This window comes from Nannospalax galili, unplaced genomic scaffold, assembly GCF_000622305.1.
Source record: "Nannospalax galili isolate Female #2095 unplaced genomic scaffold, S.galili_v1.0 scaffold389, whole genome shotgun sequence".
NCBI lineage: Eukaryota > Metazoa > Chordata > Mammalia > Rodentia > Spalacidae > Nannospalax > Nannospalax galili.
In genome coordinates this window covers 2,881,034-2,899,758 of record NW_008360310.1, presented here as the reverse complement: position 1 = coordinate 2,899,758, position 18,725 = coordinate 2,881,034, and the positions used below count along the sequence as shown (strand labels likewise).

Genomic DNA, 18,725 nt, shown 5'->3' with positions numbered 1-18,725 from the left:
TAGTAAAAAACAAACAAAAAAGATTTTAGGGTTACTTCTTCAGAAAGGGGAATGTTAAAGTAGCAAAAGCCCCATAAAAATAATAAATCAAAGAAGTTATCAGAAAAAAGTGATGGGGAGATATGGGAGGAGTTGGAGGGGAGGGAGTGGGTATGGATTTGATCAAAACACCTTATATGCATGTATGAAATTCTCAATAAATTATTTATTTAAAAAAATCTCATCTTTGCTTTCAGGATACAGTGAGTAAGAATAGACAAACTTACCACAAAAGGGAGGATGCACTCATGTTGATTTTGTACTATATATAAACTGAACAGAGACATGCGGCTGGGACCCATCAAACTGCAGGCTATCGAGAAAAAATTCTGCAAAGCCTCACAGAGATTGGAGCAGATTTCAGCCCAGGAAGGTAGAGCAACATGCACAACAAGAAGCCTCGGAGGTTGCTGGTTAATCTTCGTGGTAGGGGAGGACCCTTTTCTAACAGTTTTCTTACGATGCATGGCAGCCAAACCAGCGTGGAACTGTAGCCACTACTTAATGGATATTTTTTATACCTAAAAGAAAGGAAAGAGAAACCATTGGCTTTCAGAAAACTGAATTAGGCACTTTGTTGAAACATAGACTATAAATTGAGGGAACCAAGTCCAAAAAGGATTCAGATTGGGTACTAAATCAAACTTGTCAAGGCCATCCCTTACTATTAGCACCAAAAGTATCTAGAAGTTCGAGTATATCGAAAGTCTGAAAATGCTTAGAGATGCTGAAAGGAACAAATAATAAAGAAGTTGCCAGGCATGGTGGCGCACGCCTTTAATCCCAGCACTTGGGAGGCAGAGACAGGTGGATCTTTGTGAGTTCGAGGCCAGCCTGGTCTACATAGTGAGTTCCAGGACAGCTGGGGCTACAAGGAGTCCGTGTCTCAAAAAAAAGACAAAAAATAAATAAAGTTACACAAAAGTCCTACTTCAGTTTTGTTTTGTTTTGAGACAGGGTTTCATATAACCTAACGCTATGTTGAGAATGACCTTGAACTGCTCATCTTCCTGCCTCTACCTCCCAAGTGCTGGCATTTCAGGTATGTATCACCATGCCGCATAGTTCATGTAAGCTATGTGCTTTCATAAACACTGTTTCTTTATGAGTAATTGTTATGCTGTATTATAATTTGTTTCTATGACTGTCTCTCCCACCATATTATAAGTCTCCTCACAGTGCCAAGTGTGGGATAACTCTGTAGGAGCTGTTAGTTAGGGAGGCTCCAGGAGCCCCCAAAATAATACAAGTTCTTGTAATTCTTCTTGGTTCCCCACCAGAATTAGATGATAAGACTGACTCTATTGGTGAAGATACTACATACCTTGGATGAAAGACATAGAGAAATCAGAAAACTGAACTGGAAGTCTTCTCCCTGCTGGCTATCTCTTACTTCTGGAAGATGATATGCAGGATGTTGGGGGTTGGGGGTGGTGCAAAGGCACCAATGGTCTTACTCAGTTGCGAACTCTATGAATTATAATTCCAACTTCTAGGTAAGGTGTACCCATTGGTAAAGTAGTGACATGGCTGTTATGGGAGTAATTAACCACTTTCTGATTGGATTTGAGGCCTGTTCTACAAGAGAGAACCCATACCTAATACTGTAAAACTGGTCCAAAACCTTTGCCTGTAGAGTTTGGGGCCCTGGTGGAGGGGGGGAACACCTAAGACTACTGCTTAGTTGAACTGATATATCATTAAGCCACCTTCTAAATAACTATGTTCATAACCACAGACAATGGTTACTCTCAGCCTTAAACAGAGGTGCTTGTCCTTGCAGAGAACAGAAGTGAATGTGAAGACCCATGGCTGCATAAGATGCAGAGAATGAAGGATGATTGAGGAGTCAGCCGTAAAGAAGACATTTACACCACCCTCTTAAGGCTTAGGGAACACTGTGGAAGAGGAGGCAGAAAGAATTGTTAAGTTCTGGAAGATATGGAGAAGGGCTGCAAAATGCCATCTCTTAACTCTAACAGGGCCACGGAAATCATGAACTCACAGCAGCTTGTGCCTATTAGCATGGAGCCCACACAAGTTAGGATCTCCTAATAGTCAGCTGTGGACCCAGGAAGGCTCCTAGAGCCTACAGTTTATTACTGATTTATTGGTAACTAACAGATTCTGTGTAGGGAGAGGCATAGTATCCAGTTATATATTCACTGGCAAGCCCAACAGGCTGTGGCTAGTTCCAAATGCAGGAACTAGAGGACCCTAGTTAAACTCTGTGGAACATGAAATCAAACAAAAACTAGTAAATTGTGAAAGAAATTTGTAAGGAAGATGTGGGGCTGGCAGGGGTGGAAGGGAAATGAAAGGTATAGGAGGAAGAGTAACCAGAATGCATATATGTATGAAAAATGTCAAAGAAAAAAATTTATTAATTGAAAAAAAAAAAAAAAAAAAAAGAGGAACTGGGGAGATGACTCAGCAGTTAAGAGCAATGGCTGCTTCTGAAAAAGATCCGGGTTTGGGTCCCAGCACCCACATGTTGGCTAACTCAAGTTCTGGGAGATATGATGCCCTTTTCTGGCCTCCACGGGCATTGCATGACATGGGTGCACTTAGACACAACACAGGCAACACACACACAATAAAAATAAATAAAATTTTTAAAAGGAGAAAAAGTTATTTTTCATTCGTGAACTTGGATGTAAAAATTTTAAAGACAGGAAGATTGAAATTAGAAACATGTAAAAAGAATAACACATCATGACCAACTTGGATTTATAAGGTCAGCTAAGTGTGATGTCTCACACCTCTAATCTCAGTACTCAGTTCCGAGCCAGTCTGTGCTACAGAGTAAGCCTTTGTCTCGGAAAACAAAAGCAAACCAAACCCCCAAAACCCCCAAACCAAACAAATACCCAAAATAAACCAAAAAGCCAAAAAGAAGAGAACAAAAAACAAGTAGAGAGCATAAGTTTATATAACATTACAACTATCAATCACTATAATTTATCACATTAAAAGACTAAATAAGGGGCTGGAGAGATGGCTCAGCAGTTAAGATTACTGGCTGTTCTTGCAGAAGACCCAGGTTTGAATCCCAGCAACCACATGGTGGCTAACAACTGTTGGCAACTCCAGTTCCAGGGGGTCTGACACCCTCCTCTGTCCTCTGAGGGCACTGTACAACATGGATGTACTTACACACATGCAGGCATAATACTTATACACATTAAATAAAAATTAATAAATCAGCCAGGTGTGGTGGCACACGCCTTTAATCCCAGCACTTGGGAGGCAGAGGCAGGCGGATCTCTGTGAGTTCAAGGCCAGCCTGGTCTACATAGTGAGTTCCAGGACAGCTGGGGCTACAGGGAGACCCTGTCTCAAAAAGACCAAAAAAAAAAAAAAAAAATCAAAAAATTTAAAAGACTAAATGAAAAAATTATATAATCTTCTATAAATGCACAAAAACCTTTGTTAAAATCCAATGTGTATGGTTGGAGAGATGGCCAGGGCTACATAACAACCCAGTTTTTTAATAAAATATTTTATTATTATTTTTATTTTATGTGTACGAGTGTATTGCTTGAATGTATGTCAGTGTGCCTGTGTCATGCAATGCCCATGGAGGTCAGAAGAGGGCATTGGATCCTTTGGAATTGGAAGAAAAATCACCAGTATAATGACAGCCTCTGCTTTTAAATTAACAACCCTATGTACATCAGGAATAGTACTGCACTGAGATTTAAAAAAATATTTTATTTATTTTTATTTTATGTGTATTCGTGTACTGTCAGCACGTAGGTAAGTGCACCTGTGTCGTGCAATGCCCGTGAAGGACAGAAGAGGTCATCAGAGCCCCTGGAACTGGAGTTATGGACAGTTGTTAGCTGCCATGGCTGGAGAGATGGCTCAGCAGTTAAGAATGCTGGTTACTATTTTCATTTTATGTGTATAAGTGTATTGCCTGCATGTATGTGAATGCACCTGTGTTGTGCAATGCCGCGGAGGTCAGAAGAGGGCATAGGATTCCCCTGGAACTGGAGTTAAGGACAGTTTGTAGCTGCCATGTGGGTGCTGGGAATCAAACCTGGGTCCTTTGCAAGAGCAGTCAGTGCTCTTAACAGCTAAGCCATTTCTCCAGCCCCCTTAGTTTTTTAAAAAATGTGTATCTGCTTGTCTATGTGTGCACTGTGTGTGTGCAGTGTCCTCAGAGGCCAGAAGAGGGAGATGAATTCCCTGGAACTGGAGTTACATGTGGTTGTGAGTAAAACTCTTAACTGCTGAGCCATCTTTCCAGTTCCCTTCTTTCAGTTTTTTGAGATAGGATCACGTGAACTGTTCATAAATTTGCTAGGTGGCAAAGGCTGGCCTTGAGTCCTGTGATCTCCACTTCCCAAGTGCTGTGATGACAGACATGTGCCACCACCCTCTGCTTACAATTGACTTTTTAATATTAATTTTGCATTTAATAACATTGCTGCATTACTGTTTACTAATTATAATTTATGAATCTTTTTAGATTTAATGTTTACAATTATATATATGTGAAAAATGTTATACACCAAGATGCATGAACAAAGTCAGATCAAGGAAGTAGCAAAATGACTGCAATATTCTTGTTCATAATTACCTGAAACTGCAAATAACACAAATGTCCATCTGTATTCAAATGGATACATTGTGGTATATTTACATAAGCAGGGATGAAAATGAATTCACTAGTTATATGCCACAACATAGATGACTCTAATATAGTGTTGAATAAAAGCAGCAAGAATACATAATATATAATAATATCACATATTACATAGTACTAATATATTGTTATATGTTACATAATATTACTTAATAATATGTAATATGGCATGATTCAATCTGCATTGATTTAAAAAATAAAAAAAGAGCTATACTGTTTAGGTATTAATACATCATGGTAAAAACTATGAATAAAAGTAAGGAGGAACTGGAGAGTGGCTCAGTGGACCCGAGTTAGGGTCCCAGAACCCATGTAAAAGCCAATTGTGGTCGCACATGTGCCTGTAGCCCCAGTGAAGGTGGAGATAGGAGAATCACTGAGGCTCTCTAGACACCAGCCTAGCTCCAGGTTCAGTGAGAGACCCTGTCTCAAAAGAATATAGTGGAGAATGGTACAGCAGAACACCCACCATGCTCTTCTGGCCTCTGTGTGAGTGCATAGGCATGTATACCCCCTCACATTTGTGTACATATACCTCATACACACACAAAGAAGAAAATGATTATCACAAAAATTAGGACAGTGATTTCTATAGAAAGGAAGGAGGGCATTAGGACTAGAAGGGACAAAGTGGGAAGGCATTCTGGGGTGTTGGTGAAATCCTATTTCTTGATCTTTATTTTGGCAACAAGTGTCTTTACTTCATAATTATTAAATTGTATGTGTTTTATGACATTTTCTCTGTCAAGATACTTCATAAAGAAAATCAGGACAATTACAATGATTAAAAAAATGATAGAAAAGATAGATTTAAAAGTGCTACCACCTCCAAGATGTAAAATGATTCTACAACTGTTTTTAACTAAAGAGCTCAGGACAAACAAAAGCATCTATAACAGAAAGAGATCTATGGTAAATTTCAAAAGGGCTTTGAAATCAGAACCTTTAAAAATGATCTGAAAATCCATAGATAGATGTTTTCCTCAAAATAAATATCTATAAAGATATTTTCCCTTAGGGTTATAAGGTCAGCATTTTTCACTGAATGATATATTCTTTTAGTTCTAATTATGTGCTAAGTATGGCTGAAAAAAATAAATGAATAAATGTGCTGGGCGTGGTGACACATGCCTTTAGTCCCAGCACTCAAGAGGTAGAGGCCAGCCTGGTCTACGAAGTAAGTTCCAGGCCAGCTGGGGCTACAAGAAGAAGGATAAATGTATTAATCTGTTGAAAATACCTTATTTTCTTTTCCTTTCCCCCCCCTTTCTTGGGGATTGAGCCCATGGACTTATACATGGTAGGAAAAAGCTCTACAACAGAACCATAACCCTAACTCTTAAAAAAATTAAAGAAAAATTATTTTAACTAGGAACTTGTTAAATTATCTCAAGCTGGCCTTGAAGTCACTCTGCAGGCCAAGCATCCTTGAACTGTAATCTTCCTGCCTCAGCCTCTGGAATAGTTGTGCTTACATGCTTGAATCAGCAGGCCTGGCTTGAAAGTACTCTTACATGATTATTTTTATTTTATGTGTATGAATGTTTTGCCAACATGTATATGTGTGCACCACATGTGTACCTGGTACCTGCAACTACCAGAAAAGAGGGTTGGATCCCCTGGAACTGGAGTTACAGATGGTTGTGAGCCACCATATGGGCGCTGGGAGCCAAACTCAGGTACTTGACAAGAGCAGCAATTGCTCTTAAACACTGAGCCATCTCTCCTGAAAATACTCTTTAAATTTTTATTATTATTATTGTTATATGTGTATATGATGCATGTGTGTAGGAGTGTGTATGTACCACAACACATATGTGGAAGTCAGAGGACAACTTTGTGGAGTTGGTTCTCTTTCTACCTTCATGTAGGTTTGGGGATTGAACTCAGGTTGGCAGGCTTTTTTGGCAAGTGCTTTTACCCACTGAGCCATCTCACCAACCCTGGCTTAAAATCACTCTTGAACCAGAAATCTAAATAAATGCCTAATGTACTTACCAAGAAAGCAAACAGTGTAAATATCTCTTAACTATACTTTTAAATTAGTGCATGGCTTAAGCAGAAAGATTACCACAAGATCAAGGTCAGCCTGGACTACGTATCAAGTACCAGGTCAGGTAGAGAGTGATGGTTGTCATCTTTAATCCCAGAACTCAGGAAGCAGAGGCAGGCAGATCTCTGTGAGATCGGGGCCAGCCTGTCTCAAAAAGACCAAAAACAAAACAAAACAAAATAAATAAAAAAGAAAACAAATTGGTGCATGGGTCAATTTCTAAATATGCTCTATTTGAGGCTGACACATTCTTATAGAAATATAGGCATCCAGAAGTCTTATCTACTATCCTTATCTATTTTCTTTCATATATATGAAAACATCATGCTATATCTATTACTCTGTAGTCCAGTTTGTCCTGAAACTCACTATACATTCTAGATTGGCCTTGAGCCATACCATTTCTCCCCCTCAGACTCCCAAATGCTGGTGTTACAGATGTGAGCCACCATTTCCAACTTGAAAACATTATTCTAGATATAGGCAGTTTTCACTTTGCACAGTTCTAATATGTACCAATTTCAGTATAGTACAGCTTAGGTAATTATAGAAAACAGTTCAAATTTCATGTTGCTGTGGAATATTAACTGAGTAATTACATAAAGCAGAAATTACATCTAGTTCTCCAGTCCTCAAACCATTATGTAAATAACAGGTGTGTATCGTCATGATCAGTGAACCATTATGTAACTCTTTTTAAAGTCTCCCAGTGAATGGTCACTGCAGAGTCCAGACAACAAAGTGAGTAATCATATTATTCCTTGCCTCCTTGTGACAGGTCTACATGACATTCTAGAGAAATATATGATTGAAAGAGGGAATTGGTCATCAAAAATAAAAGCGAAGGCAAGAAACTAAAGTGATAATGCTGAAAGTGAAATTTGAATCAGACACAAATAGAGTCAGAGAGTAGTAGCTGTGAGGTGGGAATGTCGCTCACTGGGTAGGGTGCTTGCTTAGCATGCACAAAAGCTCTGGGTTCAAGTCCTAGCAGTGCATAAAAAACAGGCATGATAGCCTATGCCTATAATTCAGCACTTGAAAGGTTATCCCTGGCTACACATGGCCTCTTCATCAAAGGGGGGAAAAAAAAAGTAACAGCAGTACAAATGTTGACATTGTCATTTGATAGATTTTAGATATGTCACACGTGGCCATTAGTGAAGGAACTTATAAATGAGGAAATTGGGGGGGGCAGGAGAGATGGCTCAGTTAGTTGTTAAGAGCACTTGCACTTACATACACTTCACTTGATGCTTTTTCTCTGTAAATTGGTTAAGCCTGGAACTGGGCCTTGAACCATCCCAAATTATGTTGTCCCAGTTCTAAAATCCCTTCAATGGGCTTCTACTGCACTTAGAACAAAATCCAAAATTCCTGTCCTGGCCTCAAGGTTCTGCTTTTGTGTTCTGCTCACTCTCCATCCTCAGGCCAGGCTGTCCCTTGCCATCTTTTATTTCTACATTCAGGTTGGGGCCTCCTGGCCTCCTATACTTTCTTTTCCAGCATTCTCTCACAGTAGACTAAGGATCCTTTACACACCCTCATTAAAGCATCTATAATACACACTTATATCTCTTAGGCCACTTAACCGTGTAATAAACGATCCAATGGTTCTCCTTCTAGAAGGGTTCCATTAAAACATTCCTGTGGGCCGCTGTATGTGGGTGCAGCTCAGTGGTAGAATGCTGGACTAGTCTCTGCAAGGATAGACCAGCCCAGCCTGCCTCTCAGGGATGAGAGGTAGACTCTAGAGCACGTTTGACTACACAGATCCTTTTCTCCTTTAAAAATAATAAACTTCAAGGTTTCTTTTGAAGATGGAGGCAAAAAAAAAATTCAACATTCATTATTTTTTTCTTTCTAAAGAAGTTAGGCTAGGCTAGGCTGGCTAAGCTAGGCTCCTGTAACCCCAGCAGTCCAGAGGCAGAGTGAGTGAGACCAACTCGGGCTACAGACGGGAACCTTGTCTTAAGAAACCACACACCTTTAGTCCCAGCACTAGGGAAGCAGGAGGCTCTGTGAGCTCAAGGCCGGCTCCAGACAACAATCCCAACAACCTTAAAACCTGAACAAAACTCAAAGTAAAAAGCAGCACCGCCCCACCTACCCCTGAGTTAAGACTTTCTCGTCAGTGGGTCTGGGGGTTCTAGGCCCGGGTGGGTCAGTAGCCAGGCCTTAGGCCTCAGCCGCTCGGAGGTGGGGTGGGGGAGCGGCGAAGTAGTCCTGAGGGCTGCACCTTCCCCCAACTGCTTGAGGGGAGACCTGGCTGCAAACCAGCCTCCAACAGCCTCCAACCCCAGGACTTTTTCCCGCCCAGAGGTATAGGGAAGTTGGCGCCTCACTACCTGTCAGTTGGTGGCCCCTCCTGGATCGCACGTACTTGTCCCGCCCACCCAAGCAACGCCCCTCAGACACCGCCCCCAGGCAGGGTCCCAGACAACGCCCTCAGGCACCGCATTCCTCAGGCTCTGCCCCGCAGGCTCGCCCGGGACACAGACCCTCAGGCAACGCCCAGGCACCGCCCCGGGCACAGCCCCTCAGGCGACGACCCCCCAGGCAACGCCCCAGGAGACGCTATCAGGCACCGCTCCAGGCACAAACCTTCAGGCTCCGCTCGGGGTGTAGCCCCAGGCAACAACACAGGCACCGCCCTCAAGCACCGCCCCAGGCAACGCTTCAGGCAACGCCCCAGGCACCGCCCCTCAGGCTAGGCTGCCTCAGGTGTCAACCTCAGGGGATTTCCCTGGGCCACTCCCTCAGGGACTTCTTTCTCCTGGGGCCTACCAAACACCCACTCTGGTACCCTCAGGTCCTCCCCTAGAAGTCCCTCCTTGGGGCAACACCGTTAGGCACTTCCTCTTTGTGTCCTTCCCAGGCAAATGCTTAGTGCCCTTCTTGCCTTTAACTGGCCACGCGGCCACGTGACTTCAGCCTTAATTTTTTTTTTTTTAAGTTTATCTTAATTTTATGCGTGTGTTTTGTGTGTATGTAAGTGCACCGCGTGTGTGCAATGGCTGCAGAAGTCAGAAAAAGGCATCAGATCCCCAGTTAGTCACCATGGGAGTGCTGGGATTCAAACCCGGGTCCTCCGCAAGAGCAGCCAGTGCTCCTAACCTCTGAGCCATCTCTCCAGCCCCGGGGACTTGGGGGTTTCAGTCTTTAATCAACTATTGTATTCAATAAGCAGATGCTCCCCTCAACACCCAGTCAGACACTCATACCCCCTCGGGCACCTCTCCTCAGGAGTCCCCCTTGGCTTACCACTTCAGCCAGCCCCCTTCTTCCCATCTCCAGCACCCCCACTCAGGTACTCCCTCAGATACCCCACCTCAATCACTCTCGGGGATACTTTCCTCAGGCTCCTCCCCCTCAGACTCCGGATGCCCCTGGAGGCATAATTTTCAACTCTGGGTTCACTTGGGGTGAACCAGAGGCTGTTACCCAAGGCCCCAGGTCTCCTGGGTACCTTCCTCCTCGTTCCCTCCCCATCAAACACACATAACGTTCGAAGGTGTCCAGGACTTCAGTCACTCACCTGGTCAACCACTTTATTCGACAAGCATTGATGGTGAGCAAACAGTATGTATGCTAAGATTGGGGTATGAAGTACAGAAACGATGACCACTACATCCCCTTGTGAAAGATAGGCTTTCTAGTTTGATTTTTTTTTTTTCTTTTTGAGGTAGGAGACACTCAGGATTTGCCCAAGCTGATCTCCAACTTTCATCTTCTGGTTTTAGGATTATAGGTGTGTACCACTATGCCTGACTAAATGACATTTGTTAAAGTATTTCTCACCCTGGATTGTACAGATATAAAGGAATTATTTTTACTTATCTTCATCTTTTATGTATGTTTATATTTATGAAATAGTTAAGGAAAATACTATTAAAAAGGTATTCAAGCTGGGTGTGGTGGTACATGCCTTTGATCCCAGCACTCAGGGAGGCAGAGGCAGGCAGATCTCTGTGAGTTCAAGGCCAGCCTGGTCTACATAGTGAGTTCCAGGACAGCTGGGGCTACAGGGAGACTCTGTCTCAAAAATACCAAAAAAAAAAAAAAGGTATTCAATAGGCCTTTATATATAATAGAGGATAATACATAAAATCTGGTGGGGGAGGTTAGTAATGGGGTACAGATAGGGGAGGGTGGTCTAAATATGATTAAAATGTATGAAATTTTCAAAAATTCAATTAAAGAGTTAAAAAAAAAAGGTATTCTAGGGACTGGAGAGACAACTCAGTGATTAAGAGCACTGGCTGCTCTTGCAGAGGACCTGGGTTTTGTTCCCAGCACCCACAGGTAGGCTAACAACTGTCTATGTCCTCTTCCAGCCTCTAAGAACATTGCCCACATGGGTACACTTACATGCATGCAGGCAAAACACACAAATTAAATAATAAACAAATATTTTTTAAAAGGCTCCAGGACCAGGGATGTGATGAATCTCTGGGTTCAATCCTCAGCATAGACCCACCCCCGAAAAAAGTATTCTAGCTAGTAGGTTGGAGTATGAAGATTATAATGAATTAAAGGGCAGTCAGTGCTACCAAATGAGATCCTATTCTTTTTTAAATCCCCTTTTTAAAACTGAAAAAAAAAATGACTTTACTGCTTTGTTTTTGCTTTTTTGTCTTTGAGACAGCGTCTTTCTATGGCACCCCAGGCTGGCCACAAACTCACAGCAATCCTTATTCCTCAGTCTTCTGAATGTTGCAATTACACGTTTGAGCTACAATGTTTGGCTTAAAACATTGATTGCCTTTTGTTCTTTTCCTTTTTTTTTTTTTTGAGACAAGGTGTCCCTGTAGCTCACTGTAGCTCCAGTTGGTCTGGAACTCACTATATAGACCAGGCTGGCCTTAATCTCACAGAGATCTGCCTGCTTCTGCTTCTGCCTCCTAAGTGCTGGGATGATGTGCGCCACCATGCCCAACTGTGAGGCATTTTCTTAATTGCTAGTTGATGTAGGAGGGCCCACCTTATTGTGGGCAGTGCCATCCTCAGGCAGGTGGGCCTGGGCTGTGTTAAATAGCTGAGCAAGTCAGGGGAAGCAAGCTAGTAAGCTTTGTTCCTCCATGGTCTCTTCTTCAGCTCCTGCTACTGCCTTGACTTCCCTGGATGAGGGACTGTGACCTGTAAGCCAAATAAACCCTTTCTTCCCCAAGCTGTTTTTGGACAGTGTCCTAGTTTGTTCTTCATTGCTGTCACAAAATACTCTGACCACTACTACTTGGGGAGAAAAGGGTTTACTTAGCTTACATGTCCTGGGTCACAATTCATCCAGGAGCCCAAAGTAGGAACTCAGGGCAGGAACCTGGAGGCAGCAGCTGGAGCACAGGCCATGGAGGAACGCTGCTTACTGGCTTGCTCCCCTGGCCCCTGCTCAGCCTGCTTTCTTATACAACACAGGCCCACCTGCCTGGGGGTGGCACCACCCACAGTGGGCTGGGCCCTCCCACATCACTCATCAAGAAGATGCCCCTCAGACATGGCCACAGGCCAGTCCAATAAAGGCAATTCCCCAGTTGAGGCTCCCTCAACCCAGGTGTGTCAAGTTGACACTAAAGCTATTCAGCACAGACAGTATTTGAAAAATTCTTTTTGATTTATTTATTTTTATTTTATGTGTATGAGTGTTGTACAATACCTGCAGAGGATGTAGGATCCCTTGGAACTGGAGTTAAGGATGGTTGTTAGCTGCCATGTAGGTGCTGATCTTCAAATCCAGGTCAGTTAGAGCAGTTAAGAGCAGCCAGTGCTCTTAACAGCTGAACCACCTCTCCACCCCTCTTGGACAGTATTTTATCACAGCAATGAAAAGCAAACTAGGATAGAAAGAAATGTACATGAAATCATCAATTACAAAGCAAACAAAAGTAAAAATAACTAACAATAGAGTGTTGGTTTAAAAAAAAAGAAACCCAGTATATCCACTATGGAATACTGTATAAATCCTAAACTCTAGATTTTTAATGAATTTTCAATATAATGAGAACTGCTATTGGGTCTGAGATTTGGTTTCATCCCACTTACAAATTAACAGCCTATTATTGTATCATGAAGACATAAGACCCTCAGCAAAAGGGTATAAATGTTAGTTATATATGGCCCAGCAAAGAACCACTAGCTTTTTTAAGGGATTCCCTTGACTCTCAAATCCCATGTGGCCTTTGCACAATTGAGCAGATGTATGCAGTAAGCTCAAATGACTCTCCATATATATGTATATATGTACGTATTTAAGTACATGTAACTAAAAATTTCTAAGGCTTACACTAAGAACTTTGAACTTAATTCTATATAGCATTAGGGATTACTGACAGTTTTGATGAGAACCATACTGCAGAAATCTGGATTCAAGGTAGATAGAAATGGAAAATGGAAGTGTAAAGTAGGTCAGTCCAACAGAACTTTCAATAATAGAAATGTTCTATATTTTCATTTTCTAATAAAATAACTCTAAATGAAAACAAATCTGAATAGCAGTGTTAATAAATGACTGTGTGATGATTTGAATGAGAAATGTTCCCTATAGGCTCACGTATTTGAACCCTTTGTTTCCAGTTAGTGGCACTGTTTGGGAGGTCTTGGAAGGTTTAGGAGGTATTGCCTTTGCTGGAGGAAGCAGGTCACTGGGGGCAAGCTTTGAGAGTTCATAGCCTCCCCTCGCTTGCAGTTCCCTCTCTGTTTTGTGTTTGTTGTTGAAGATGTGAGCACTCAGCTTTTGGATCCATTTGCTGCAGTGCCTCCCTGACATGATGGACTGTTATCTCTCTGGAATTGTAATAAACTGTTTCTTTCCTGTTTCCTTTAGTCATGGTATTTTGTCACAGCAACAGAAAGGTAGCTAATACAGACTGCAACACAAATGCCAGGGTTTGAAAAGCTGTGCATTCATTTATCCATTTAAAAATGGAAATGTTTACTATGTGCAGGTGCTGTTCTAGATATAGAAGATATACCAGTAAAACAGTAATTCTTACTACAAAGTTTATATGCTAGTGGGAAGAGTCAGACAATAAACTGGTGAAACATATGGTATGTCAGATGTTGGCAGGAAGGTTACTAAATACAGCAAGTATTACCTATGCTTTACATGCAGGGAAAGTGAGCTTTCTTTATCCAAAATAATTATAGAATGGTGCTTCTCAGTGGCATCTTGGTAACATGAATACTCTGAGTCAGCAGGTCTGGCACGAGACTTGAAATCCTGCACTTCTATAAGCACCTCAGTGATATCCAAAACAACTGGCCCTTAGACACATTTTGAGCATCTAAGACACATATAATTTTTCTAGGGATTTAGAGTGACAAAAACTCATACCTTAACCCTTAAATTCTAACTCTGAAATCTAAACTCTTTCCATTGCAACTGAATGACCTTCTCTAAAGCCACTAGTGAGCTTCAAGAGGATACTGAACGCTGCATGAAATGGGTCAAGGAGTGAATTATATGAGAAAGAAGTACCAAGTATTAACTGTTCAAGAAAACTAAAAGCAAAGGAAAAAGTACAAACTTCGTTATAACCTGAGAAGGAACATGGGGTGTGAATATTTTTGTGACAAAGTAAGGCTCAACGGGTTAAGTCAGAACAGATCAACACAGCAAAATCTTGTTTTCCCAAATGATTTCCCAAATTTTCAGTTTTAACTTTCTTTTGACCATTACAAATTTTTAGTAATATTGTGATGGGAACAAATAGCTAAGTGGTCAAAGGGAGTGAAGACATATAGCCCAGATCTTGAAAGATATGGGCATTTACATAAGGTAATGAAACCTGAGGAGGAAGGAAAAGATTAATAAAGAAAACCTGAAGAGATGATACTAAAAGGGCAAGAGAAAAACTATAATGTTAAACAAGAAATTCCTCCAAGTTCTGTGTAAACTTATAGGGAGGCACATACTTTGAAGTGTCAGAAGCAATCATAGTTATAAATCTGGTATTGCAATTTTGAAGAAGTGTTTGTACAGGTAAAGAATTCATGATGCTGGATGGTGTGTGATTCTAGAGTGATTTTTATTCTCTCATCCCTGGGAGAGAGAAGTAAACACACTAAGCATTACTACTTACCTGCAAATCTTTGCAGATCATTTTCAGAACTGGTTGTGTTGATAAGTTTTAATTACTGAAAGGAAGAGAGATTCCCAGAAAAAGGTCATAATATGCCACAACTGCCTATCAGTGTGAAATGTGTCCCTATTAGAAACATAAAATCTAGAAGCTGATCAGAATTTGCTCAAGAACTCTTCCCAAAGAGCCAAATGCTTATTAACATAGAGGACTTCCTTAAGAAACAAATGATGCTGTATGACCTGATTTAATAAATTTAAGAAGCAAGACTTTATTGCTCCCAGACAAAATGAGATGCCATTTCAAACTTCTATTCTATAGATGACTAAAGGGATCTTACTGGTAATTATTTCTACCAAATTGTTACAGGTATTAGCACTAATAATCAAATTGTTGCATTTCTGGATGGCTAGGTGTTCTAGTTTGTTTCCTGTTGCTGTGATAAAATACTGATCAAAACAAACTTGGGAAAGAAAGGGTTAGTTTCAGCTTACAGATTATAGTCCGTCATAGAGGGAGGTCAAGGCAGGAGCCTAAAGGTGGGAATTGAAGCAGAGACCATGGAGGAATTCTGCTTACTTGCTTTCTCTCTTTGACTTGCTCGGTTACCTTTCCTTTTATTAAATTTAAAAAATTTTATTATTTTTATTTTATGTGTATGCATGTATTGCCTGCTTGTAGGTAAATGCACCTGTGTTGTGCAATGCCCTGTGGAAGACAGAAGAGACTATCGGATCCCCTGGAACTGGAGTTATGGACAGTTGTTAGCTGCCATGTGGGTGCTGGGTTTCAAACCCGGGTCTTCTGCAAGAATAGTCAGTGTTCTTATCCGCTGAGCCATCTCTCCAGCCCCCATCAGTTACCTTTCTTACATAGGCCAGGACCACCTGTCCAAAGGTAGAACCATCCACAGTCAGCTGGGCCCTTCCACATCAATCATCAATCATGAAATTGCCACACAGACATGCTCACAGGCTAATCTGATGGAGGAAATTCCTCAACTGAGGATCCCTTGTCCCAGGAGTTTCAAGTTGACATCTAAGATTAGCCATCACAAGCCCACCGCTTGTCTATTTGACATACAAATACATCACTATTAAACCATAACCTTTCTTTGTCTCCAAGATTTCATGTAGTATCTAATATTAAATACAGTATAACTTTAAAAGTCCCACAGTCTTTAAAAAATTCCAACAGTTTTGGCCAGGGTAGTCCACAGGACCCCCAAAATTACACAGGCTAATCCCACAGCTCTTGATTGTCTCCCAGAACTTGAAGGTAAGACCCTATTGCTGAAGTCAGGACATACTTTGGACATAGGATTTAGATAAATGGAGCTGGAACTGACCTGGAAGCCACTTCTCATGAAGGCTAGTTCTCATAGCTTTGGAGAGCACTATGCAAGCATGTAAGAGAAAACATCAATTAATGGGCCAACCTCATCTTCGAGGCCTAAAAACCACATCAATGGCTGATACAGCAAATGCAATTGGTGCAATAGTGGCACTTTTATTTTGGGGGTAATCAACAGCTACCTTATTGGACTTAAAGCCTACTCAATGGGAGGAAACTCATGTGTGGTACTATAAACCTAACCAAATACACATAGCTGGAGAGGTCATAGAGCTCAGAGAAAACCCCAAGGCTGTCATATCCCTAGACAAATGTGATTTCTTACTGTGTGTAAAATATGGACCCTTAAATTTACAGACAAGTATACCAGTTGCCACTCATCAAAGAAGCTTTTTTTTCAACAGACAGATGATTACAGAGTTCCACAACTGGTCATGCACAGAAATTGTGAATTGCTCAAGCCTAAGTGGAACATCTACAATGCAACTTCTATACCTAAGGTTCTTGGAACATAGAACAAGGGATAAAGAGAACACTAATGCATTTTTCAATTCTTATCAATGAAGCTACCTCATGTAACTGAGGGCCAGGAACACAAAAGGTCACAAATGGCCAAAGCGTAGAGAATAAGAGTCTACAGAGTGTAGGACCTTGGACAGGACTCATATTAAAATCTACCTACCCAGGGCTCAGGGACCATTGCAGAAGAGGGGATGGAAAGATTGTAAGAGCCAGGGGGGAGGTGCATGGCCATATGGAAATAGAGTCTTACAGGCTCCTGGGACCCTTTTCATATGAACCTACAGTAATGGTGTTAGTATGCACAAGACCCATGAAAACTCAAGCAGATAAAAAACCGCAAATGAACAGCAGACCCCAATCTTAGATGAAGAATTATTGGTAGCTTATTACTACTGGGTAAGGAAGAGCTGGTTTTCTTAAAGGAAGGGACTCTAGATAGGCTTGACTAGACCACAGTGGATGGATGAGCTTGCACTGAGGGATGTCTGGGGACACTAACTTGACATGATAGGTGTTAGGGTTCCAAACAGCAGCAGCTTCCCCTCTCCCCAACAGGGACCTACAGACTTTGGAGCCCAAAAAAGGGAACTGAGCTGATAAGCACCTTGACCTTTGAAGTCAAGGGAAACAAACTCTGCTGAGAAGCAGCCTGCCTTTCCTCTGACCTCCAAAGATAAGATAAGCAGATTCTACCTGTTAACCAGAGATTTTAGAAGTTGTTTATCACAACAGCTTTTCTCTTATCTTAAGAGGGAAAAAGTAAACACTTCCAGATCCTAATCCAACGTGGTAGACTGAACGGAGCCAGGTTTACAAGCCCTGCTTTTCCTGCTTCCCCCCCCCTGATTTCTCCCCCAAACATTCCCCCCCTTCTACACCCTAAAGCCCCCATATATAAAGTCCCAGCTCACAGCCCATGGGCTGACATCTTTCCCTTCCCTGACATCTTTCCCTTCCACATCTTTCTCTTCCCTGACATCTTTCCCTTCCATGACATCTTTCCCTTCCCTGACATCTTTCCCTTCCCTGAGGGAAACGTGTCCCGTGTGAAATAAAGCTGTATCCTGCTGAGAATTCTATCTGTGCCTCGGTGCCTCATCCATCCGCTTGTGCTCTCCACCGCACGCTCTCTCCAACATTTTTACCTATCAATAGGCTTTAACACAAATGACAGAATGCATGAATGCCAGTGTGCATGGGGCCTATGGGAGGGTGCCAGTGGGGAAGAGGGTATGAAGATGATTAAAATGTTCTGTATGAAATACACAAAAATTCAATAAAAAATTCCAACAATTTAAAAGTCCAAGTTCTCCTTTAAAATCCGATGTCTCATAACTGTGGATACTTTTAAGATTGAAAAAACAAGTTATATACTTCCTTCGCTAAAAGGGAAGAACAAGGGCACAGATACAGTTAGATCAAAGCAAAATGAAAATCCAACAGTGTAAAAAGCTCAGTGTCGGATGCCTGGGACTCAGAATCTTCTAGCTCAAAAAGGCTTGGATAGGTCCATTTCTCAGGCTCTGCCATCTGCAACACACACACACACACAGCTTGTTTCATAGGCATCTTTCATTTCATACCTGCACTGTCTTTGGTGGATATCCCACCATCTTGGCATCTCTAATATCATGGAGTCTCCACTGGAACTGAGGTGCACCTTCACCAATAGTCTATCCTGGCCTCTTCTGGGACTCCAGTACTGCCACATGGTGCCAAGCTTCAGCTTCTCTCTATGACCCCTTCAATATCACAGCTTTCATGCTCCCCAAACCTGTACCACATGGGAGACTCTTACACATTACCAAGTTTGACTGCCATCTGGAGACACAGCCTTGGCTTCCCCTGAACCACAACTTCTATGTGCTTACCCTGAGGAAATACTTCCCAGATTTTGCTTCAATGATGCTGGTCTCTTCTTAATCAGAACTGATATTTTTAGCCCCAGCTAACCAGCATCCATGGTCCTAGTAAAGCAAAGATTTCACTCCCACAGATTCTTAATTCAAATATATCATACAAATGG

At 41.7% G+C, this 18,725-nt stretch overlaps 1 protein-coding gene across 1 annotated transcript in view; it reads right to left on the bottom strand.

Annotated features, from left to right (window-relative positions):
* M1ap (meiosis 1 associated protein) overlaps window positions 1-9,378 on the bottom strand; it is a 95,302-nt gene extending 85,924 nt beyond the window's left edge. Inside the window, exons 1-2 of the mRNA XM_008824732.2 lie at window positions 9,261-9,378; window positions 267-562 (exon numbers count right to left, since the gene is read on the bottom strand). Coding sequence (XP_008822954.1) covers window positions 267-506 — 240 coding nt within the window. The 5' untranslated portion in view covers window positions 507-562; window positions 9,261-9,378. The remainder of the gene's footprint in view (window positions 1-266; window positions 563-9,260) is intronic.
* Between the last annotated feature and the right edge of the window lie 9,347 nt (window positions 9,379-18,725).